General features: G+C 39.9%; 1 protein-coding gene across 5 annotated transcripts in view; it reads right to left on the bottom strand.

The window, feature by feature from the left end:
- csmd3b (CUB and Sushi multiple domains 3b) overlaps positions 1 to 25,741 on the bottom strand; it is a 471,159-nt gene that overhangs the window by 184,063 nt on the left and 261,355 nt on the right. For all 5 annotated transcript variants that reach the window (XM_049601964.1, XM_049601965.1, XM_049601966.1 and 2 more), the window contains exon 6: positions 21,939 to 22,051. In XM_049601964.1, coding sequence (XP_049457921.1) covers positions 21,939 to 22,051 — 113 coding nt within the window. The remainder of the gene's footprint in view (positions 1 to 21,938; positions 22,052 to 25,741) is intronic.

Raw genomic sequence — 25,741 nt, 5'->3', positions numbered from 1 at the left:
CCTACACTTTTTAGGGTTTGATTTTGGTTTTGGAACAGGGAAGAAACATATATCTTTTTCCAACCTCTCCAGGTAACGAGTATCATTAACACATGATGTGCCCCAGGCACAACATTTAGCTCCAAATCCACAAAACCAGACTGAAAATGAAGGAAATCTGAAACAGTTGCATTAGAGTCAATGGAGCACAGCTGAGTTGTTGTTGGACCCTGGTCTGAGCCGGCCCAAAGCTACGTTATGCGTCCATGGATTTGACTTAGCAAAGAGTCAATTGCATCCAACTCGAGGCATGTTTAACACAATGATTCAACACTTTATTTTTGGGACTTAAAGTGCCGTTGTTATTTCCTAATTTAATTCATTGGAACAGTCGTAAACAGTGACACAGGCATTTGCACAGTGTTCGTAGTCTTCACCTACCACACCTACATTATCACTTTGTCTCATATACCAGAAATAGCTCATGTAACACACTTGACAACAAGCAGCCTATTTTAACACACAAGGCTTTTCTTGTAACCATAGGCAGTGTAACTAAAAATAAAAGCTAAACTTTTTGGTTCGATTTATCTCACTTTTTATTGAGCTTCAGCTTTGAATGTCCCTTTGTGTGAGCCAGGGGATTGAAAATCATGTCCTTTTACTGCTGTCAATAAAAACTCGCAGGATTTTGCACTTTAAAAGGTCCACTGTGATACCTGCAGATCACAAGAGCATGGTGATATATTTCATAACCTAATAGAGTTTGGTGTCAAAGCAGATTAGCTTTAGGCCTTAATGTATTTTGAGGCTGTATAATGTTTGTTTACATTTGTAATGACGTCACCCCTCAACATAATGTGTTTCAAGTTGAGAGAGACAATTCAATACTGTTCTTAATTAATACATTAAACTAAATCATGAACAAATATGAATTTCCTTTACACCTTAAATCATCACTGGTCATAAATTCTCCATTAATGAGTTTGCTGCGAGGAGCTCATGTATCACAGCAGTTTATGACTGCCTGGAAGCACAGTACAGGCATAAACCAAATGCAAAAACACTTTAACTTACTTCACAGCAATCCACCTACACAAAAAGTGAAATTTATTATTCCTGACACCGGTGTCGCAGCTATTCAAAATGAGGGAGACCACGCTTGATATTTGATAGTATCTCTTAGATAAAAAAAAGCGGCTTTCACTGCATTTCATTTATAATATTTAAGAGCAGAGATTCATACGTCCCCGGCTTATCCTAATGTTTTCAGGTCACTTCACAAACAGTTTGGAGCAACTACAGACAGCTGTATTTAAAAATATAGCTCACAAGAAATGATGATAAAAGAGGAGTGAATACATTTTCTGTTCCACTGCAATGCAGACAAGACAACAATTTTTGATGCATAAAGCCTTCAGTCCCTTGACCATTGGGTGGTATTGCTGTCATTTGTGTACATTAAACGATAACACAAACAGTAAAGAAGGCTAAGAAACAATACATTATGTAAGTGTATGGCTGCCTTTAGATTAAACTCCTATTTGAAAACATCCCAAGGGTCAGAAATTAAGAACATTCATCAACAGACTTGTTATTTTCGACGTTGAGGGAAAGCTCTGAACTAGATCAAAGTCTCACAATCAGGTTTGAAATGTAATTTCCCCCCTCTTAGGCAGCCAAATCAGGGAATCTGGGCCAAAAAATGTTAAAAGTCAAATTTGTTTTTGCCTGTGCAAATCCATTCACTGTATCAAGCCCGTGTTAATATGCATCATAAAACCTGTCCTGTGTGAATATGCATCAAAGTTAAATATGCCCATGTTAATATTCTAGCCTACGAGCAGCAGCTCCACTGCAAACAACAGATGGGAGGGCAGATGCATTTAAGTAAACCATATTTATAAAGTAAAATATTGCACATTTAACAAAACTATATTTAACTAGCAACAGAACAAATACGAACTGAACTTAAGAGCTTAAGACACAAAACTTAGTTCAACAAAGCACATCCTCGAGTCTGATGTAGGCTTGATACTGTACTTTCAAACTAAAATATATTCTCTTTTCAAAATGTATTACCAAAAGCTACACCTACTCTATTACCCACGGCAGGATCCAGCTCAATGACTCACTTTTTTTAGTCATACTTGCCTGTTAACCACAATACCAGCTGGATTTCACATTTCTTAAGAGAGGGATTGTGGAGCAGTGAGACATTCTCAAAGGAGGTGATTCGAGCAGACAGGCATCACGCACTGTGAATGAACTCACCAGCTTTTGGGCGAATTGCCCCTCATTGGTGTTTTAATGTACCCACACGAGAGAGCAAATATTTACTGCTGTCTATGGTTGCATGTGATCTAGACTGAGGACTAAAAATATTGTTGAAGGATTTAGAAAATCAGCTCCAAATACAGACATGTCTCATTTCCAAAATTTGAACAGACAAATCCGTATGGTTATTACGTATATATGAGCTAAAGTGATTTGTATATTAAGCATCTGAACAGCACCTAAAACAACACCTTAAATGTCCTCATATCTGGGTACAGCTACATAATATTATGCTGTAAACCATTTATTAAAGGTTTATTTACAGCTAATACTGTAACAGTTAAACAAAGGGGGATTAAATAAACTGTCACATGTGATTCATTTGGATAGCTCTAGGCTAAAGTTAGGTTTGGAGTAATTTATACTGGATCTGTTGGCTGTTAAGTCAAAGAGAGATGGTGAATATTTGATGAAGCTGACAAATAATAACCACTCATAAATCAAACAGTCCATTAAGGCTGCCCCTTGAAAGTCGGAGATTTGAATCAATATTTGGACCCATGATTGGATGGAAATTCTGCAAGACCAACAGTTGCTTTTTGTTTTTTTTGTTTTTTTGGCTAGTTAGTGTGCAGAGTCCCAATATTGAGCTGTGGAGTGAGTGCTCTTTCATGCTGCTCTCCACCACAGACAGCTGAAGACCTAGACCCAAGGTGAGTCTGAGTGAGACGGAGGCAGCTGCCCAGAGGTCAGGCTCCGGGAAAACATTATCTTCTGCCTTCTGCTTAGAATTGGTGAATTTACAGCTCATAGTAACGCAATACGATACAGTCTGGCTTTTGTTTGATATCCGGTGTTGGCAAAAAATGTAATAGCATATTTCAGTACACATTAAGCATAGTTAGCATCCATTAGCTGGGAGGGCTAATTTGGCTTGTTTACCATATGAGCGTCACTGCCACCCTAATCTCTCAACACAGATTCTGCAATTTACATTGTAGAATATGTCGGCAGCCCTGTGTGAAAGACGACTAGAGGGGGGTGGGGCTTTGAGTTTGAACATGTTGCGCTTTAGCCAATCACAATTGAGGGGGTGTGGCCGAGACGTGCAGGTGTCCCCAGGAAATGTGTACCAACAGAAACAGCAAGCTCTGCGTCCATGGCGACCACTCCACCCAAAACGCTGTCTTGTCAACATGGGGAAAAAAAAAAAAATTCCAGCAAATTTCTTAGTTACAACATGATTGAGCTAACTGGAGTAATTTCATGCCATATCCGACAACAGGAGGCTTTTAACAGATGACGTCCTGATGTCAGCTTTGCTAACTGTCCCTGTCAGCTGCAGCCACTGATGCTTTCTAGACATCGTGATTTCCCATAACTGAATAAATACCACACATAGCAACACAAAACTGCTTTGCTAGCTCAATCAAAGATATCCGCTGGAAAAGCTATTTTATTCACGGACTGTTTATTGAGTTATTACCTTATTTTTATAAGGTCTATGTTTATTACAGACACAGCTAACGGCTAATGTTAACAGCTAACTTTTAGCCCAGCTAATCTACGATAACCATGTTATTACTTACAAAATGTGCACACAGAAATAGTAACGTTTGTTCAATCATTGTGTTTATAGACTTAACAAACTTCAGATTAGTCTACACGGTGATATAGTGACGTGAAAAATGTGACATATAGCTAAACTCTGCTGGTTTTCTACCCATTAGTGTTTGTAAACAACACGGCGATTCCCTGGGGGCACCACCGGAAGTTAAGGCCGTGAGCAATCGCCGAGGCCCCTGCACTTCCGTTAGTCGAAAAACTCCGGGCTGTGCCTCCAGAGGTAAAGGAAGAAAATAAAAAAGTTTTTTTTTTTTTTTTTTTAACCGATGGATTTCCAGATTGCTGCCACCCTGCATGTCCCATCAAACCCTGTACAAACTCTATATGGAAATAAAGAAAGGAATAGTCAAATATTTGTACTGAATAGCCAAATCTGATTTTGACATAATTCTGAATTCTGAGTGCAGCCTTGTAGTCCATGCTGCGACAGATGTTAAATTAGCTACTAATGCTTATGACAAGTAAACACTTTATATCTAGAATTTTAGAGCAATAGACATTTTGGGAGAGAGAGGTAGATGAGAAGTAAGTCCAGCAAATACAAGAAAACAGAGCCAAGCTAACCGTTTCCTCCTGTTGCCAGTCTTTTGATAAGCTAAGCTAACTGGCTTTAGCGTCACATTTATCAAAGATATATAAGAGTGTGATTTCATTTTACATATAAAATACTTCATTTTCAATAACAACTACTTTGTTATGTATGTGTTTCATACATATCTAGCTGGCTCCAATGCTACTTCAACTAGTAAGAGGCTGTTAATAGAAATGTTGATGACTGTGTAGGATACAATGCTCAATATATACTTCTGCCTACAGCCAGTTAATCACAGTTTTAATATATGCAATTAGTGAGTGCAATCAGTGGGAGGGAACAGTTGTCAGTGCTGTAGACATCCTCCGCATTTGATGAGCTATTTTGTAACCACAGACCAGCAATCATACAACATCACCAGATTGTGTCTATGCAAACGTGCTGCATTAATTCAACCGAGTATGCTCCCTGCCCTTCTGATGCAGCAGCAGCAGGAAAGGGAGTTGACAATGAAAGCCAGTGCCGGTGAAATGCAGGCCCGAAAATAATATAAAAGATGATAAAGGGGTAGTTCATAGATTTATGAGCTCATATGAACCCCCTGAGGCCGACAGTGTGTCTGTACTCAGTTTGACTAATGGTTCTTAAGCTCAAGCTGACAAGGGAAAGGACTTGGGGATTTATTTACACCAAAACTAAATGGTATACTCTGCATGTGCTAAATGCTCTGCTTTTTGCTTCTTGGCTGTAATTTGTCAGAGAGTTTCAACACGTGTGCACTTGATCACGAGCACGTTTGAAACATTATAAGAGTCATATCAAAGGTACCATGCAGGCGACAATATCCAATATGTCAGCCTCCCTAAGGGGTATACTGTCTCACTGCTCCCGTTGAATAATGTTTCCCTACCAGTGGTTGACTGGTGTTTCTTTTGTACTGACTGACTTATTTTGTTGCCATAGCATTGGCTGACTGATAATGCCGTCAGTTGTTCATTAAGAGCCAATCACCGCCCTGCAGACACAGAAACTCATGAATACGTAATGAAGAGAGATGATGGAGGGATGTGATTGGTAGGTTCTGCCGCAGGGAAGGAAACAGATTGTTCATACCTGACAGACGCACAGACACAAGACAAACTGGTGTGCACACAGCCACACATACACTCGGATGCAAACAAATACAGCTGGGCACACCCATTACATATACAAAGAAGTGCGCATATTGATAGATTCATCAACTTAAAGTAGACACACGTAAATACAGAAACACCCACTTGTAAATGCACAGACACGTCAACAGAGCAGGAGACAGCAGCGGGGACAAGCAATTTCACACATACAGATACTTGAGCACACAGTTCTTTAAGTGCACAGCAACACACAGTGACACACGTATGTCCAAGGACACAGATATACTCCAAGCACACTAACAGGCACACACAGAGACACACATTCACATCCAGGTGTTGAGGGTGTAGGGTTGGGCATTAGATCAGAGTACCATGCAGGGAGGAGAGTGGCTGGAATATCTAATCAATGTAACTCTCAGTGTTTGCTAAACCCCATCCATACTGAAGATTGTATTTTCCTGTTGTATTCTGACAGAATCAGCAGAGAAAGAACTGAACACAGAGCCACAAAGAATTAGTAAACAATAGTAAATTACAGAGGAAAGGAAGCCGGTGCACTCCTGATCTAGAAGGAGTACTATGCCTTTATCTTATCTCTCAATGATGAAATGAAAGGTTTCAAGTATGTAAACAGCCTCCAAGTCTGCGTCTGCCTGCAGTGCATAGTAATTATTGCAGCATACTGTCTGAGCAGCGAAACAGTACCGCAGATGACCGAACGAATGACTACGTGAGGCCATGTCTTTGCAGATCTTCTTCATCTAATTAGAATTGATTCAGAGGTAGACTCACATTCGCATTCAGGAGGAAGGCTACCAAGTATTGCATTGTTTCTATTTTCCATGAACGGGGTCATTGTTAAAACAGTCACAGGTTAGGTCAGGGTCAAGATCCCACTGAAATACAGGAATGGATAGGTCTGACATTTTCATTATGCTGATGTTGGAGAAAAAATGCTTTCTAAACATTTCAAGTTTTGGATGCTGAAAGAGCCTATTGATTCAGAGGTGTTACAGAGAATTCAAACAAGGTGACGAGTGAAGGTCATTGAGAGCAATCAGTTCAACACCTTCCTCCATTCCGTCGTTTGGATAGTTCATCATGTTTCCTCTTCCTGGATTTGTTACATTGCAGTTAAACAAGACAGTATACTGTGTCTCACCATAATAATACGGCCTTAGTTGTGTTATAAAAGGGAATACAAGAACAGAAATATATTTGATCGAGCTATCCTCACCCAGCTGAGCCTTTACAGGCTGCACCGTGGCGTCACCTTTTTTGTTGCCTTTGCTTTGGACTGAAGATGCCATCAAAAGCTGTCTCTGGACGATTCAGATCTGTTATGCTAATACTCAGGTTCATACTTGTATTTAAGGTTTCTACTAGAACATGTTTACATCCTTTAATGTCCAAAAACACTTTATTTTCCTCATACTATCTGTACTGTAACACCTGCATTCACCCTCTGCCTGAGAAGGCTCCGTTTTAGTGCCTGTCTCTTTACAACACATTCTCACTCCGACCTTTTCAAGTATTGACATTTGGTCATGGACTTTCCACGTCGACATATGACGTGCAAAGTACCCTGGTGCATTGATTATTGATGCTCTGGGACGCTGTGTCAACTTCTGCCTGTTACATGCATTGTCTGTTTTCAAAATACAATTCCATTTTCACTGATAATGGACAGTTTGTATGCTGACTCTTGAAAAATATATGCACTACATCGGTACGACACCGCTGAGTTGACCATTTTTACCTTCAACAACAAACACACGTGGTTACATCTGGCAAACACAGGCACATGCTTGGGTTTAGGCAACAAAAGCGCGTAGTTGGGCTTACGGTAAAAAGAACTGGGTTTGGTTTCATGATCTTATGGTAAGGTAACATCGGCCTCCTGGGGAAAAGTCGGTGGTTGCTAGACCCATCCACTAGGCACTGATAAACAATGACTGCGACCGGCTGCATATCATGCGGATGTGAAAAGATGGCTTTTTTCATCAGTGATCGACACCAGAAGTCACTAACCAAAGGGGACTGTTCATTATTTATGAGGGGATTTTTGGCTTACACCCTTTATCACAGCCAGAAACTGTAAAAACAGAACTGTAGAAACAGAAATTTTCAAATTTCCGACGGTCCTTGAACACATCATGTGAGACAAACACTACCATCCGCAAAAAAACAAAACCAAATCTCGGCTTAAGAAGGTGATATTATTATTTAAAATCTCTATTTTATGTAAAATGTAAAATAATTTAAAAAATTGAACTAACACGTATACAACACAAGGGTAAAAAAGAGGCCTTTTTCAACTTCAGGATTTCATCTCCAACTTTAACTTTCAAAGATCAGTAGGTAAGTTTTTAAAATCTAACAACTAATTTATAGTGGAAGGGGGCCCAAGGGAAAAAACAAACAAAAACAAAGTCATACCCCTGCCACTCCCCTCCTCTGATAAGTAGGGAACAGTCCCTTAGTGGTGCGTTATTAAGTGTAAAAGATGAGGCCAATTTTCATCTACAATACCCAGGTATAACATCTGTAACTGTAAACATTTTCCTCAAATTCATTATAGTAGCACAGAACTCTCCTTGAAATGTTCAGTAATTTATGAAACCAGCAGTTGTTTATTTTTAGACATTATTAATATTATGTGCTACATAAACATCTTCTGATTTTTGAGCGATAATACTGTAGCAGTGGAACAGTAATAAGTATCATCAGATGACCCAGTGTATTTCTTTCCGGATCGCATCCTTTCAGCCATCTTTAATTCTCCCCCTCATTACTGTTTGCTTCAAATACTGATGACACTTCTTTCTTCTCTGTTTTACAGATTTAGACATGGAGATTGTAGTGAGGTTCATTTTGTGCTTTTAATCATCATCTTTTCAGGTAAATTGAGACATCTTGACTTTGAAGCATTGCCAGGATCTCTCCATCCAGATTTTTTCTGCCTCCTCCACCTCCACTTTCTGTAATGTTAATGTACATTAATAAGAGCCAGACATTATTTCTCAGTGTTCAGACTAAAATTCGTACAGTAAATGGAAACACTGGCAACCATTCAATTGACTAGATGGCTGGCTGACCCGCTAACTGGCTGAGTGCCAGACCAAATGGCTGACTGACTGGCTGACTGACTCTAGGCTTTTACCTGACGCTGTTAACCGAGCTACTTACAGTAAATGCAACAGAAGTAAAATTCTGATCGACCAGTAGATTGACTGGATGACTTTGTGGCTGACAGTTACACTGTAGGAATGTCGCTGGTTATAATGTGTGATGATGTGCACTACAGTTTATTCAATAGGCTGAAAACTGGAATTACATAAAATGAAATGATACTGTGATGAAAATGCTGCATGAGAGTGTCATAAAAAACACGGCGATTGACTATTAGAGTTCTAAAAAGTGAGGCAATTTTGAAAAATCAAAGACAATATTATTCAATGGAATTGCTTAGACCTCATAATATTTTAGAATACTGCCTTCATTTTGATCTTATGAGCTCGTGGTTACGACATGGGAAGCTGTGTACACAATATGCTTTGAGTCCAAGTGGTTAAGTTGTGAGAGCACCACTACTAGGGAACAGCAACATGTATGCTACTGCCACTACCTAGAAGCAACTGAGAATAACAATTTAGCAAGCTAGTGAGCACAAGACAAAGGAAAGATATGATGCCGTTAGGAATATAAACATTTTCCAGTCTATTATACAATTACAAAGAAAATCTCAATGGGACTAAAATTACAATGCATTATCTTATCATCCGCCTAAAACTGAACTTCCATGGCCTCTGCCTTTTCTGAAAAGATCAGCAACATCAAAAACATGTCACAACTTGTGAACTTGAAGTGAACAGAAAAATTTTGACCTAGAAGGTTGTAAATACCACAACGAGGGGCGTTCATACGGACTCTTCAACATGGTAGACAAAATCCCATTTGAAGGAAGCATTATACCTTAGTATTCTTGATGTAGTTTTTTTTCACCATGTCTGGAATGTTAAAATGGCGCAACACCTTTGTTTTAGCATTGCATGATGAGCTAGGTAATCAGATCAGGCTCATCTTGACTAAACATAACACTGGTTAGCTGCTTAGTGGTTAGTTTATACTGGCCTCGTATTTTAAAACTGCAGGGTTTCACTCAGAATGTCCCAAAAGAAAAGGCTTTTAAGAAGAAGACAAACCAATAGGTTTCAGGTATTATCTCGGGTAACACTGACTTGGGTTACTTTTGTGTAAATTCAACCAAATCCAATACAGAGTAAGAAAGAGCTCCTTGTGTTAGCCTACACTCTGAAAACGATCTACAATCAGCTTCCATACAGGGAGAAGTATTACCCAGCGGATGTGCTAGTCATGAGCAAAGCTTTTTTTGAATGTCAAAATAACCTCAAAAACTAATGTACTGTAAAACGTCAATTAAAAGCCAAGTTCAAATTAAATGCCAGGTCCCCTTTACTAGCCCGGTGTGGCTACACATTTTGACAAATAAAGGCCTGTCTCAATTAGAGGCCTGGTTTGGTTGCCAAGCAAGTTGATTTTTATAAAAATTCTTTGGATGTATAAAACCACTTTTTTTAAAAAACTTTTGTCAATATGGAGATGCTTCACATTGTTAGCACAGTTAGATTCTCCACAGTTCAATCATTCAGATCATTTTACCAGGACCATGAGCACCAGAGGAGACTGTAATTCATTCAGATTTATCGCCAGGATGAGAGATGAAGTGGTGAACTGCCCATTGGTCCGACATCCCATTGTTCCAACCATATTAAACCAATTGTTCCAAAGTCTGTTCCGAAATCACCATGATGCCCTGTGGTTAAGGTCTGGTTAGGTTTAGGCACAAAAACCACTTGGTTAGGGTTAGGAAAAGATCATGGTGTGGGTTAAAATGAAAAAGAAAGTGACAAACACATAAGCCGTGAGCCTGCCTCGCCTCAAGCCTTTCCCAGCTGACCCAGAGCCGGTTGCGCCGCACCATCAAGGTAGAAATACGCTCGCCGGAAGCCGTTCAGCACCGCGGACCGTCGGACTAATGGGATGTCGGACCAATGGCATGTCGGACCAATGACATGGACCCGTGATTCCCTACTGCTGAAGTCAGAGTATTTGTCCATTCCTTGATTCCTCGGTAAGACATTCAAATTCATTTCGTCCATAAGGGTCCACCAATCAAAAGAATCAAAACAGTTTTTCGTAAAAATGTATCCAAGTTAAGGATATTGTTTTAACAGGATAAAGTTTTGTACTGTCAGTGTGCCAGGTGCCGTAATCCTCAAGTACCATAAATCGAGTGTCTCCAATGCCCTGTCTGTTGGAGCGAGATCAAATGAATGATTCATAATTGATATGTTATTCAAAGTCTAATTTTTATACATGTAATATTCATGCTGGTTTAAATAAACAGCTTAATTTGCTTCTCATCTTTGCTGAGAAACAGTTTTAAGACCTGTCTCAAATATAAGCCTGTTGCATTCAATGATTAAAGCAAATAATAGCCTGGGCTACTGATTGAAGTTTTACAGGTTAATGACGTGCTCCTCGCCTCGGAAGTAATGCTAGACTACTGCTGTAGTGGGTAAGATCATTATCCAAGCAGCCAAAAATACTACAATTCAATCCTTACTATTTTGCGTGTGTTTTTGTTTTTGGCACGGTACAGAATACCAATAAAAGTGATCTGACCCTTCAAACTCACTTAACATAGAGTATCGCTCTTGACAGAGCCCCATGTGCACCACTGTGGCATTTGGAGCTGTCCGGAGCTTGTCAATCAATTATGATGGACAAGCTATGATTGGACAATCACTGTTTGGAGGAAGTGTTATGCAAGGAGTTTGGTGAATTTATAGCAATCACGTGGATGTCATCTTTCTATTTTATCATTCAATTTCTCACAACCTTCATGTTTTTGTACTAAATATACATATATATTTGGAGGAGCAGTTACCTGAATGAACCATAGCTTGCTGGTGGCTGAATAGCTGGGTGACTGTGTGACTCACTGGCTGACTGAAAGCATGTGTGACTCACTGGCTGACTAGATGTCCAAGGCTCATCCCCCCAGTTCCTTTTATAAATAATTACATAGTGAGAATGCTTTCCTTGAAAAAATTATGACCCTGAAAATGATAAAAGTTGACCTATTTAAAGGGTAAATTCACTGTAAAATTGTGTTCTCATATATTATTCCTGTGGCCGTTGACAACTCAGCGTTTATTTGGCAACATGAATCGCTGGTTTATAGCTTTGGGGGAGAGCTGTTCATGTTCTTTTTTTTATTTAACAGGCAACATGACTGAGAGCACATTCCCATTTCCAGCTGCAGCCTGAGGGTGTATTTGCTGGGGGTGAGACCATACTGTAACGCACCCAGTCACATCTGGAAGCTGGCTTGATCTACCACAGTCACTACACATGGCGACGCAACAGCTGGGCTTCAGTGATTTGCTGAAGGGAATTTTGAGCATCATTCAGTCTTTTATCACAACAGGGTTTTCCCAACCTGTCCACAAATTTAAACCCACAATGTTAAATCTCCACACAAGCTGTTGGAACTCAAGCTACCGTCAGTCCACTATCAAAATTTAATCTGAAGAAATTGCATGCATAAAAAAGATCCAATTTGTGCCACACACACACAAAAAAAATCCAATCTGATTTGTTGTTTCAGTGTAAATGCCTTTAGGTCTCAAACGATAATTACAGCGATGAAGCTTTTAGCAAAAGTTCACGCAAGAACACAATTATCCATCTAATTTGATCATCACATTAGAGATCCACCTCGGTTATTATCCAATGACTTTGCTGGGAACTTAAGTCGACAAATGATCGCCCTGGCTGAACGATGTTTAAGCTGTTTTACCTGCTCTGTCTCTCTACTGTCACTGCCGTCTGTGTCACTTTGCCTCCCCATCACCCAACCACCACGAGTGCCCCCTCTACGCCTTCATAAGGAGGTGTCAGAATTGCTGCTATTCGTAGGTTTTTACCCCATTTTAACTGATCTAAATGACAGGGTCAACATGAAAGTCTGAGGAATTATTAAAAATAGAGCATCTATTTTCTTTAGTGTGAAAACACATCCAGTTACTTTAAGATATTGTCTGAAGACGGACAAGGACACCAGGACTGACTGACAGTGGTTTTTGTATCCACCATGTAGCTACAGTATTGGATTTTTTTCGTAAGTTCGTAAAAAGGCCAGTTGTCAGTCTACATCAACAACAAACGTATTACACGTGATATCTTACAAACCCCTATCTGGTATTTTAGACTAAAGTCCACAGTACAGACCTACAAAATACAAGCTCTGTGTTTAATAAACCAGCGTCCCAGGGTGAAACCCTACACTTACATATCTTGAGTACAGTCCCTATACAACATGCTGTGAGTACAAGGAGGATTAAATGAACTTACAGCAGTTCCCACGGCGAGAGACTACATCAACTCTGATTTCATCTGAGCCTGCTGAGGTATGACAGCAAGACCGTATAGCATGTTTTAAAACATACTCAGCAATCACATACACGGTTTCTATAGTAGGGTGGGCTGAATCTTGAAATGCATTTTGGTCCTGAAGTGAAAGGCATTCACTCTTACTGAGATGTTGACATAGCTGAATAATTACAGAGCTTTAATTAAACATGCTAATGGACTCTTAATGGTGGTGCTTGAATTTCACTGTAAAGTGGAGAATTAAGGAGCAGAGAGATAAGGCATAGGCATAGATTTAAGGGGAGATGCCCCCCTCAATATTCAGAATGTGTGCATGCTATTATATACATTATATTATTATTTTATACACTTAGTACCCCTGGCGGAGGACTTTTAATTTGAGGGACCACTAGAATCTGACTAATAGCTTTAATTTGGAGGACTGCAAGAATGCAATGTATGGATACAACAATGCCTCTGATAAAGGAGGTGGAAATATGCAACCTCAAAAGCAACGGTTGCAACCTGCCATGAAAAGGAAAGAACAAGAGATGTTGCCGTTCTGCTCCAACAGATTGTGCCAAGACAGCTGGCTGCTGCTGCGGCAGGAGTCCTGGGGATGACTGGAGTAAACATGGCAGAAGCCGCTCTAATACAACTGCAAATTACTGAGAGGATAAAATAAACCAAAAGATGGAATTCTAGTCTGTTAAATTTGACGAGGCATTAGGGCCACTGTTGGAGAATATTAATGAACTAAAATTTTGAGAATTAAAAAGTCCCAATAGATGGGTTTCCTGACAGTCCATAGGCTACTATAGCCTCCATTTTTTTGACTTGTAAAATTGCACCACCTTTAGACTGCAGGGTGGTGTCTTTCCTCTGAGTGGTAGCTCTTGGTTGCTGTCTCTGCGTTCCCCTCGCTTAGCAACATGTTTGATCTATTTGGGACCGTCTACAGTACCGTGAGCTGCATTTCATTGGATATGGCGAAGCTAAAATCTGTGTGGACAATAAACCACACAATCATGAGTTTTATGCCCGATTAGAAGTGTTTTCTGTTCGTTTTTCCACCTCCGATAATGCACAGCACACTTCCCTAAACTCTACGTCCCAAACAGGGCTCTGTGTCTCTCAGACGGTCTAAATAATGTAATGCACAGCAGGCTATAGGGCAGATAGATTATTCTCACAATCAAACTTTTGTTTTTCTCACATACTCCAACATTATTCTCAACTTCTCAGGTATATTTCGAATGTGCTGAAAGTTGTGAACATGAGCAGAGATCTTGATGTAACACTAATGAGCTATCTAAGTCTAGGGGTTAATAACTGAATTAAAAATAATTTATCATTTACGTGAATACCTGCCACATGCAGACACAAATAAGGACAGCAGGGATACCATTAAATGAGAAAAGTTGATCTGCAGGAGAATAAATATTTTAAAGCAAAACACAGCCTCACTGCAATATATTCCATTTTAGTTTTGTATTTTGAATTGGACTTGCTGGCTAAATTTAACACATGAATACATAAATTGATGCAATGAAGTGTTTGACGTTACAAAATTCCTGGAGGAGAACCCCAAGACCCCCCACCCCCCAAACTACATATTTCTCCCTTCGACAAAATCACTCAGTCCTCGGGAGAGATGTTTGAATTAAAATATGTTTAATTCCTTTAATTTAGGCCTATCAACATCCAGCCCATAGCATGTTTTAAAACCTTGCCTTTGTGAATCATTTGCAGTATCAATTAAGCATTCAAATGGACAATTAACTCTGTAAATTCGGTGTGGCCATGCAGAGGAGCTGCAGGCTTTGCGTTACTAAATACACTAGTACACGAACAGGCTTTTCTTGTGTCCAAGAACACAGCCATCAATCCACACACATTCACTTTCCACTCCTCTAAAGTGGACTACGGCAGCCATTTATGACAGCGGGACATTAAAACTCTTAATGTTAATACTTGAATATTTAGCCAACCCTCTCTGCCAAATGACTTGTCCCTTTATACCCCCCGTCTCTCTCTGCCTATCTCTCTTTCTCTTTGTTTTTGCCTTTTTCCTCTATTTCGCTCAGTTGGTTTCCGCCTCCCTTTCTCTTTTAATCTCTTTTTTGGATCTCCTCACTGTTTTACCACCTCCTCTCTCTTTTTCCTCTGTTGATCTATTGTGATGTTCTTTGTTTGTTTCTGCCTCTCTGCCCCTGCCTCTCTGCAAACGTGGATATAAATCATTAGGAGATTATTATCAATTCAGAACTTCATAATCTGGGCAGTACCAGAAGGAGGAGGTTTTTATGAGCTGAGTGGCTGACCTGTAACACGCACACACATACACATACACACAGTCACACACACACACACACACACACACACACAGACAGTCTGTCCAGCTCGCTGGCAGCACCTAGAGCCAAACGTCTCCCTCTGAGGTCTCATAGCAGTGTCTTATGAATAAACTAACCCTGCCAAAGCAGATTTGTTCATTTAGTCTCTCAGAGACAAATTTGGAATTGTTTTCATGCAGTGTTTGCCACTAAACTTAACTAACCCTGCCCAAGGGCTTTGCCATTATAATTTATTCTCCTGCAGACAAGTAGAATTTAGTAGACCAGAACAACATATGGCTTGCGGGTTGGAATTATAGTCAAAGTAAAATCTAAAAAAGTGGATTACCATTAAGTGGAACTGTTTATAATAAAGTCGAGTTGATGAACTTCCTAAGAAAGCTAATTAAGGAGTAAATCTGACGGGGTTAGAGCATCATAAATGCAGTGGGATGGAGCACAATAAAAGCAGGCTGGAAACAAACAGAACAAAACATACAAGAACATATATTTTATTATTCTAAGGTTAACGAGTCCAGAAATTACTTTAAAAGAACTGCACATGCAAATGAATATGCTTGTAAGCGTCCTTTGTTTTACAGTGGTTTGCAAGTGATTCTACGAGATGTGAGCTCAGTTGGATATCCATCAATCAGCTTGCAATGTCAGTAGTGGCAATGCTGCAGTTAGAGTATGTGAAGATATTAACATATACAGTAATAATAAACTTAATTCAGGTAATGCATTCATTTTCTCACTGGCTGCTTTATTGTAATCCACAGGCACTGAAATTAAACTATATAATACCCTAGATGTTTTTATGCCCGATGATATGAGTCTGCAAGAAACAATGTGTAAAGATTTCAAATCATCGAGTAGGTTTCTTATTAGCAGTAACTTTTTCAGCTGCTCACTTAAAGCTGCAACGTATTGTCATTTTTTAAATCATCGCATGATCATTTTAATAATTCTGGTTTCATGTTTTTTACATGTACAAAATGTATGCTTTTTTTTGGTCATCATGATAAACTAAAAAGCTTTTTGATTTCCGGACTTTAGGTTGGATAAAACTTCTTATTTGAAGAGGTCACTTTGGGCTAAATACTAGCAGATTAATCGATAATGGAAATATTCATTCATTCACTCATTCACACTGTTATCTTATAACAATCTTCTGGTATTGCATGTGCAAAACAAGTGCAAAAGGAAAAGAAAAGTTCTCTGTTGATCCATTGTGATGTTTTTTTTGTCCATTTCTGCTTCTTTCCAAACATGGATTTAAATCATTAGGAGATTATTATCAGTACAGAACTTCATAAATTGGACAGCAGCAGCAGCAGAAGAGACAAAACAAACACAATAAACAGACAAATTAAAAACAAAACAAAAACATCCCAAATGAACTGCTCACATGAGAAACTACCAGATATTTACAGATTATCTTGATAAAGTGCCCTCTATCTTTTCTGCCAGCCTTTCTCCAGATAACTGGCTAATTCTTATGTTTCTAATGTCTTTGTGAAAATAACAAAGATGTCTATTTTTATTTCACTAAGCAAAGCATTGCACAGTAGAAAACAAAATGGAACTCATTATTTAGACAGCACATTGGACAGGCCAACTTTTCTTCTTCTAGATTAACAAATGGTTTTGTTTCAACAGTCGAAGGTGAAATACCAGACCTCAGCTGATCAAAGAGATATTTGCTTTTTAGACAAATTACAACATCATTTTTGCATCATACTCAGTTTTCATCATCGTAAAACTACATTGTTATAGTTTAAATATCATCAGCCCACTGTCCTTTGTCCTTGACATGCATAAATTCTCTGAACAAACCAATACTGACCTTTTTATCATCTAATATGATAATCATTAGTTGCAGCCCTAAACTCAATCCGCCCTTTTGCTCAAGTGTAAGAACCAACAAGGTAATGGAGATGACTGACAGCTGACAGGAAGTAGCCAATCAATCATAAGCTTGTTAGGAACTCCACTAATTAATCAACTAACCTATCACACTGACATCCCCCATTAACATGTTGATTAACCTTTTTAAACTAATTAAGATCAATTAAAGCAATTAAAAGCAAATCTCAAGGGGATTGGTCAGGTTGTCAGTCAATCAATCAAGACCAACATGTGAGAGACAGACAGAGAGAGATGTACAGAAGGTAAGAGGGTTGACAAGGACAAGAGGAAAAGATCAGGGAGGAAAGAGAGACTGGAAAAGGAAAAAGAAGGGTAAAGGAGAAGGATGAGAGGGAGGAGAGATGTGTTGAAGGTTGCAGCCAGGTCTCGCTCCAAAGTCGTTCAAATCTGGCGCTTGGGCAGTGACTTGCTGCGTCAGACACTGATGAATGAAAGTTAAAGCAGCAAAAGTCCAAGAGGGCAGGCAGGAGAGGTGGTGAATGGGTCCAACAAACTCTGACTTTCACCCAGGAGAGCGGTGTTTGTGTCCTGTAGGATTATAAAGCCAAACCCTAAACCTAACCACCTGTTTTTGTTGCCTAAACCCAACCATGTGTGTTTGTTGTTGGAGGGACAAAAAGTAAATATGCGTTGTATTGACATAGTGCACATATTTTGTAAGAGACTGTATGTAAATAGTAGATTTCCTGTGAAAACAGAAGCATATTTTCAAATAAGACAATGCATGTAAAAGGCAAACTTGACATGGCGTCCCAGAACATCAACAAGCAACGCACCCAGGGTACCTTTTACATCGTATGTGGACGTGGAGGGTCCATGACCAAACGTCGATATGTGACGAGGTCGGAGTGAGGATGTGTTTAAGACAGAGGAAGGGGAAAGAGGGTGATATTCAATAATGATATGAACTTTTTGAAAGATTCTTCCTACAGTGCACTGTATGCTGCACGTGTACATTGGGAATACTGATTTGACTGTCATATAGGACTGGACAGTTATGGCCAGAATGGTAATCAAAATTATTTCGATCAGTACTGAGATCACAATTATTTATCATGATTATTCATCTTTTTTAGGGACAAGATATTTTTATTGCAATTTCACATTTAAATAAACAGAGCACTGCTTTTACTTCAATGCTGTGCTACATTCCTTATAAAGTTGTGTATCAAAATAAGACTTAAAACAACATTATTCACCTGAATTCAGAGTATTTTCCATGGATACATATCTACTGCGTAGATTTTTTTTTTCAGCGGTCATGGTACTGTGATGCACCGCAGCATCGCTGTTATGATTGTCTGAGTTGACGCTGGACAAGGACAGGGACTAAAGGTAACCATACAGTAATGTAAGTGTCGTTCTTCTTGGCCTTCATTCATTCGTCGTACTATAGATTGTGGTGTTTTTTCAGGTGGTTTAACAAGTGAGCTGTGTTGCTTTGCGGCAGAGACAGTCTCATGTAGTCTTTGTGTATGATTTAAACTGTCCTATGTCCAAACAACAGATGGTTGATGACTGATGATTTTCGTTTTGCTCGTCTGCAGTTGCAACATTCAGGGAAGTTTTTCACAGGCTGCTGCTGCAGATTGCACGTGTAGCAGCACGACAGCTCTACATGAGTGGAGGCTGCTGTTAGTTCAGGAAGCGCTTGATTTGGTATGCAGCTGAGTTTTCTATGAGCTGAGCAAGCATTTACAACGCCAATATTGCAGTCGATCATGCCCTTTAATCGTGGGAGCCAAAATCTTGATAGTGATGTCTTTGATTCTATACCTTGACCAAATTAAAATCTTTTTTTTTTGGCACTGTAGAGCCCTGATGAGAAAGAGCGTGCCCTACAAGTTGCAGATAGAGAATTTTTGTAGTTTGCTGCATCTTTTTTTTTTTGCACCTGTCCTTAGCTTAACCGCCATTTTGCTGTAAAGTAAACTCACAAATCTTGTGGTGGAGGGCCCTTGAGGACTGCTGCAAACAGACATCTGTGTGGGTACATGAGACCCTCAGAAAGAGGAGAAATCACAGAGTACCACAGCTGTTCTGGTAACTCTGACTGGATGATGGTTGGTTCAAGGCTTATTTTTAGGTTGTGTCAGGGACAGTATAACAATCTGTTGTCAATTATTGGACTGAATTATGATTGGTAACATGTTTGAAAGTAGCTGAGGCTACAATTTGTTCAGACATGTCTTGCTGCTTGCCTAGGGCAACGTTGAAAATGAGGAATTGTTAGCCTGCCATGGCACATTACCACTTGGTGTCATCTCCACCATAGAAGGTCTGCCTTTCAATTCATGTGATTGGACAATGGGAATTAATGCCAATGACGCAGGGCGCTTTTCTGCTCTGAGCTCTGAAGTTTACTCTGCTCTGACGTTCTGTCAACTGGAGGTGTTCAGGGTGCTCCTGCAAGGTGATCAGCAACGCAAAAACAGAGAGCAAAATGCTTCACTCTCATTGAAATCAATTACAAAAAGCCACCCCAGGCTGCTAAAACCTACTCTGCCTGATTGGGACCTGACTTTAAGAGATCAGTGGACTCATAAGAGAACCACACATGGACATTCTTCCAAGGTGGTCGTTCTTGCGAAATCAAATACGAGCAACATGTTCTTTGAGGTGTCATCTGGGGTCACATTAAGCCTAATAAGCCCGTCATACCCACGGATTGGTAAATTATGCAGACTTAATACAAAATCACAAACTGAATTAACTGCAGTTTCAACCACTTAATTGGCCTAATTGCCCACAGTCCTGCACGTGGCACACACCACCAATACAGTAAAAATTTACTGCGTCATAAAGAAACCTTTTTCTATGAAATCTAAATATTTAATGACGGTAATCTCAATAAGCACTAAACGTCCTTTAAAGAGGAAAACAGCTGGAATCAATCTGCTGGTTAAGGGGTTGGAACATGTATATAATACCAGCTATGAAATAATATTTCTACACTGATTTGGTTCTTATCAATCACTTGCTCAATGTAATGACACTAATTTCTACCTCAATAGCCCGTTTCTCAGATGCTAAATTTTCATGTAGGGAGACTATAACTTGACTGTCTGAAGACAGATGAGTATCAATTCAAAGATGCTCGGAAAGGTTTCTCAGTGGTGACAATGACAGCCGGCAATAGCCCCATTTAAATGAGCAAATTACCGTATTTACTTTCAAAAAGAGCCAAAGTATTAAACGGTGTGCTTGAAAAATACTGTTGTTTGCGGGATAAAATAGTGACAAAAAGTAGAGTAAAAAGAACATCACAAAACACTTAAATTATGTCACTTAATGGTGTATGAATGCAATGTAACATCAAATGTAATCTGTGTTTTGTGTCTTTCTAAAACATGTCATGTAAACATAATGTGTCTACATAATCATAAGTGTTCATCTTTGACAACCAGGGCCTACTTTTTGAGGACGGCACACACACACTTCCCAAGAGGTGGCATTTTGGACAGGTGCACAACTTATTTTTCTTTTCTTGAGTCTGCTTGGTATTGTGGTGACTTGCTGTGAACTTGAATGTGCTGTGAAGTCAGAGGCGATGCGCAGTGGGGAGTGTGTCAGTAATAATCAAGTGGCATGGTGCAATTTTGGTGTCAAGCATGACGGTGATTTACGCTTGTTCTGCCCACCTACTCAGACCAGGTCAATGACGCATGGCGGAAAGCACACTGTACTATGTCCATGACTTCAGCTTACACTAGTTTAACTTTACACCAATGAACACACAAATAAAACATGTTCCCAGTATTTTGATGGAAGTGGATTAGAGGAGCTGATTGGTTGACCATGATTGATACCAACCCATAAAACAGCAACTGATAGTGTATTTCAATCACAGCCTGTTTCCAACTGCGCTGCAGGTGCGCCACAAGCCTCTGGCCATGGAAATATCAAACAAAGCTCCATGCCCTGTGAGCTCTGTGATGTTGAATGTACTTTATGCACCATGCACTAGTGATTCACAAAAAGGGGCCAACAGTATTTATCTTTTTTTTTAAAAGAACAAGAGGTGATCTGAGACTAAAACAAAACATGGGAGAGTATGAAATACAAATAAAGTGTTAAATATAAACCCTATCCAGCCTGTGTGTGCACTCGCTCCGCACATTCAGCTCTCATTACTGCTGTTTGGAGACAGGGATGTTGCCAAATGAATTTTCTAATATTTTCCACCAGTTTGCGTTTGTGTCAGAGAAATCTAACTGTACGCCTATGAGCAGTTACCCGAGAGAAAAAAGAAAGACAGTACAAGGGAGAGAACTAGACTGAGGGGAGATGCAGAAAGACGGAGACAGTGAGAGGAACCGTAGTAGAGAAGAGACGAGAAGATTGGAGTCAACAAGCGTAATTAAAGGGAGTTAGAGGCAAGATGATGGGGAAAAACTGTCAGTTAAAAAGGGGAAAAAAAGAAGCAGAGAGAAACAGAAAAGCAAAAAGGAAAGAAAATGGCAAAGGAGCCAAAAGAGAACCTTAAAAAGACATCATCATCATTAACATACAGGGAGAGATCTGGAGATACTGGATATACAGAGTTCTGCTTATCATAAATGAACACCCTCTGTGCATACATATCTATATATATACGTGTGTGTGTGTGTGTGTGCGTGTGCAAGTGTCTCTCTGGATATAATCACATCTTACCCATCTTACCTTGATAATGTGCACTGAAACCACGGTAACGATGGTTGCTATCAGTCACAAAATGCAGTCGGAGCCAGTTCTTGTTGCTAACGATGGGAGAGGGGACATTACTGCCTGACAACCTGCAAGAAAAATAGAATTAACACTATAAGAAACAGAGGCAAAAAACATGACACATACACATTCTAACACACGCAAGCACACTTACAAAACCTTATCTAATCCTGCAATGGGCCCTTGAGGATCAAGCTGAATGAACGAGTGTCGCAAAAAGGGCTTGCTCTGAAGGTCTTAAGCCTCAGTAGACTTTTAAAGGTGGACGTACACACCATGCACACACATATGTATGAGTAACTACAAGAAGTACTTGGTGGAAGCAAAGAAATCATTCTGTAAAGGATGAGAATAAGTCTGCACATCAGATTCCGCTCCCATGGACATATATCTGTGTGGACTCTATTGTTCTGTCACATGTTCTTCTGCCCATTACCAAGTATTTATCATCTGGATGTGCACGCTTTCGTAAACTTTTTTTTTTTTTTTTGCCATTCTGTAAAAGAACAAAGCTCAAGTCAGTAAAACAAGGTAGTCAAGCTGTTAAAATGTCACTGCAACAACAGACACTAAAAATCAGCCTAAGGTTTAGTTTACTTTATTCTTTTTTCGCCTTCTCTTTCTTGTCTGTGTATCTCAGTGTGTGTCTTAGCGTGTGTGTAGCTGCTGTCTAGGATGAAGTGAGAACAAAGCCCATTGTGTCTGTAATGACACTCGCTGAATTACATACAGTGTCAGGAATTCACCGCCCAATACAACCAGTCTGTTTCCGCAGCTCCACTGGGAGTAGCTGGGGATTATGCTGCATGCTAAAAGGTGCCTCAACTGCTCTTAATGAAGTAGGAATTGGTATTTTTTATTCATTGCTCTGGCCACATCTTGCCTAATGGTTAGGGATTTGACCCAGAAACTTTGATCACAGATTTAATTCTCATGGTAGTTTCAGAAGCTTTCGTAGGAAGCTGGTAGTCCAATATTTTGCACACTCCTCTTCACCGATATTGCACCTAATGGACTGTAATATGCAAATACGACAAGGTCCCAAACAACTAACGGACTGTCAGACTGCAATATACAAATTTTAACAATATTAACTTTTTTATTGAAGCAGCTTATGAACTGAGGCTTTGATGGTGCACAGCACTGGTAGATAGGAACCAATTTGCAATTCTTTCATCAAGTGGTGAGGATAAGATCCTTTAATTGGCTGAGAAGATGAGCAAGGCTCTAGTGGTTGGCAAAGTGAGAGTGTTAGGTCATTGTTGGCAGCCGTAGAGGAGGTGACTGCTATCCAGTCGACACTTGCAAAATAAAACATCCTTGCTCCTGTATAACTTCAAATATCTGCAGCTCAAATACAATCTCTGCTGGCAATAATCCCCTTCTATACATCAGTCCTTTGATGTATGGTGCTTTCATCTCGTAGCGTCAGCCAACAGGTGCTGTTTCTACTCCCATTACATTTCCATTTTTTTCTTTTTTAGTAATATCACCTTGGCTGTTACATTTGAGACACAGGGATGAGTTTGAAGTGGACTGCCCTCGCGTGTTCGCCTGTCTCCTTCAATAAACCCCTGCTGTTAACCTTCGCAGTCCATTAATATCAACACACACACATGGGTACACAAACGCATGCTCACACACATGGATAGTGGCATTACAGTGTGTACACTACCATCCACTACCCGTACCCTCTAATAACAGTGGTATAAAGTGGAGCACAAGAATGCTGAGCAGGTGTTTTAGAAGGTGTGTCTGTGTGTGTTGGTGTGTTAGCGCGACGGGGGGGAGGGTCACCTTGTGCCCTAGATCAGTAGGATTCTCTGATGTCTGCTATTAGTCACATAGACGTACGTACGCACACACACAGGCACACATAAGTAAACACACACAGACACAAAGTAGTTTCACAGGCTCCGATAGACACAAACCACCTGATTTAAATACAACAAATCCAATGCAACATTACAGTAACACAACTGTGAATGTAGGTGACCAACATAGATAAAGAAGGAACCGATGTAATGGGGTTTTTATTCCATGCACTCTGGGGAAAAGTAACACTTCTATAGCATTACAGATATGCTTAATTTGCTGGGGTTGGGTCATTACAATCACGCAGTAAATTCAATTAATTTTGCCAGCTGCATTAATAGCTAAGAAGAAACTGTATACTTTACATAAAGAGAGACTGTAAAGACTTTCCTTATCTTTTTTTATTGTTTGATTCTGCACACAAAGGTCTTTTAGTATTCTCTGGGCAGTCTTTCCCTTTTATTACAGACAGCACGAGAGAGACAGCTGCAAGACAGGAAAGGAAAGAATCCTGGATGGACTGACACTGGGAACATTGTGGTTCATAGTACTGACTCACACAGTTGGATTGGGTATTGGTGACAGTGGGGCTAATCTATTCAATTCAATTCAATGTTTTCAGTTTCAGCTGACATTATTTTATACTGGAATTTTTTTTAATCTATCTTAATTGTGGTTTAAGTTTTGACTAAGCTACTGCATTTAAAAGTTTTACTCTTGAGCTGTGATTGCTATTCATTTTTATGATTTTTCAGCAAGTTGCTCATGCAAAATCTATTATTTTATCAAGAGATAACATTTCAAATTTCTGAGTTATATCCATCCATTCATCCGTCCAACACATTCTCTCTCCAACCTCGTCACATATTGACGTTTTGGTCATGGACTTTCCACATCCACATATGACGTGCAAGGTACCCTGGGTGCGTTGGTTGTTGACATTCTGGGCCACTGTGTCAAGTTCTGCCTGATACATGCATTGTCTTCTTTCAAGATACACTTCCGTTTTCACAAGAATTGTAACGTTGCAATAGGGCTGGGCGGTATGACAAAATTCATATCGGTTTCATGGTATTTGACGGTATTTTGCTCGGGTTCGGGTTCAGGTGCGCCGCTGCTAGTTGCATATAGGGGAAACACTGCTCTTTTTGGTATGAGTTCTTCTGGGTCATCGTGTTCTTCTTCAGCAACGTGTACAGTTGCTTCGCTTTCAGGACTTCTGGCAGCCATTCTCGCCTCTAAACTTTTCTTTATGCTCTCACTCTCGCCTGTGGTGTGCAGCGGTGAAATGGGTCCTTGCTGAAACACTTTCGCACCGCGCACGTTCCGCACATTGTTAGGGCCATTCACCGGTATTGCGGTATATAAAAAAATCATAAGGAAAATAAATACCGGTTTTCTGTACAAACCAGTATACCGCACAGCCCTATGTTGCAATATAGTCTCTTTCAAAATAAACGCACTATGTCAGTACAACACTGCTATTTTTTTCCTTCAACAACAAACACACGTGGTTGAGTTTAGGCAACAAAAACAAGTGGTTAGGTTTAAGCAACAAAAACACGTGGTCTGGTTCAGGCAACAAAAACACGTGGTCTGGATTAGGCAACAAAAACATGTGGTTATGTTTTGGCAACCAAAAAAAAGACCTTGGTTTGGCTTTAGAATCTTATGGGATGTGAACACCATTCTCTCAGGTGAAAATCAGTGTTTGTTGAACCCGTCCACCACCTTTCCCGCCCACCCCTCTCAGACTTTCACTGCCTTATCTTTCGTCCTTGTCTCGCCGCGTTTTCTCCTGACACAGCTGGGCGCCATTAAACTATAACGGCATCCGGACACATATCATGCTGACATTAAAGGATGCCTTTTTTTTGTTGGTTTCTGATGCAGCAAGTCACTGCTCAAGCGCTGGATTTTGACAACTTCGAAGTGAGAATGGG

This window comes from Epinephelus fuscoguttatus, linkage group LG17, assembly GCF_011397635.1.
Source record: "Epinephelus fuscoguttatus linkage group LG17, E.fuscoguttatus.final_Chr_v1".
Taxonomy (NCBI): domain Eukaryota; kingdom Metazoa; phylum Chordata; class Actinopteri; order Perciformes; family Serranidae; genus Epinephelus; species Epinephelus fuscoguttatus.
The sequence above is the reverse complement of the archived record's forward strand: the minus strand, read 5'-3'. Positions and strand labels throughout refer to the sequence as shown.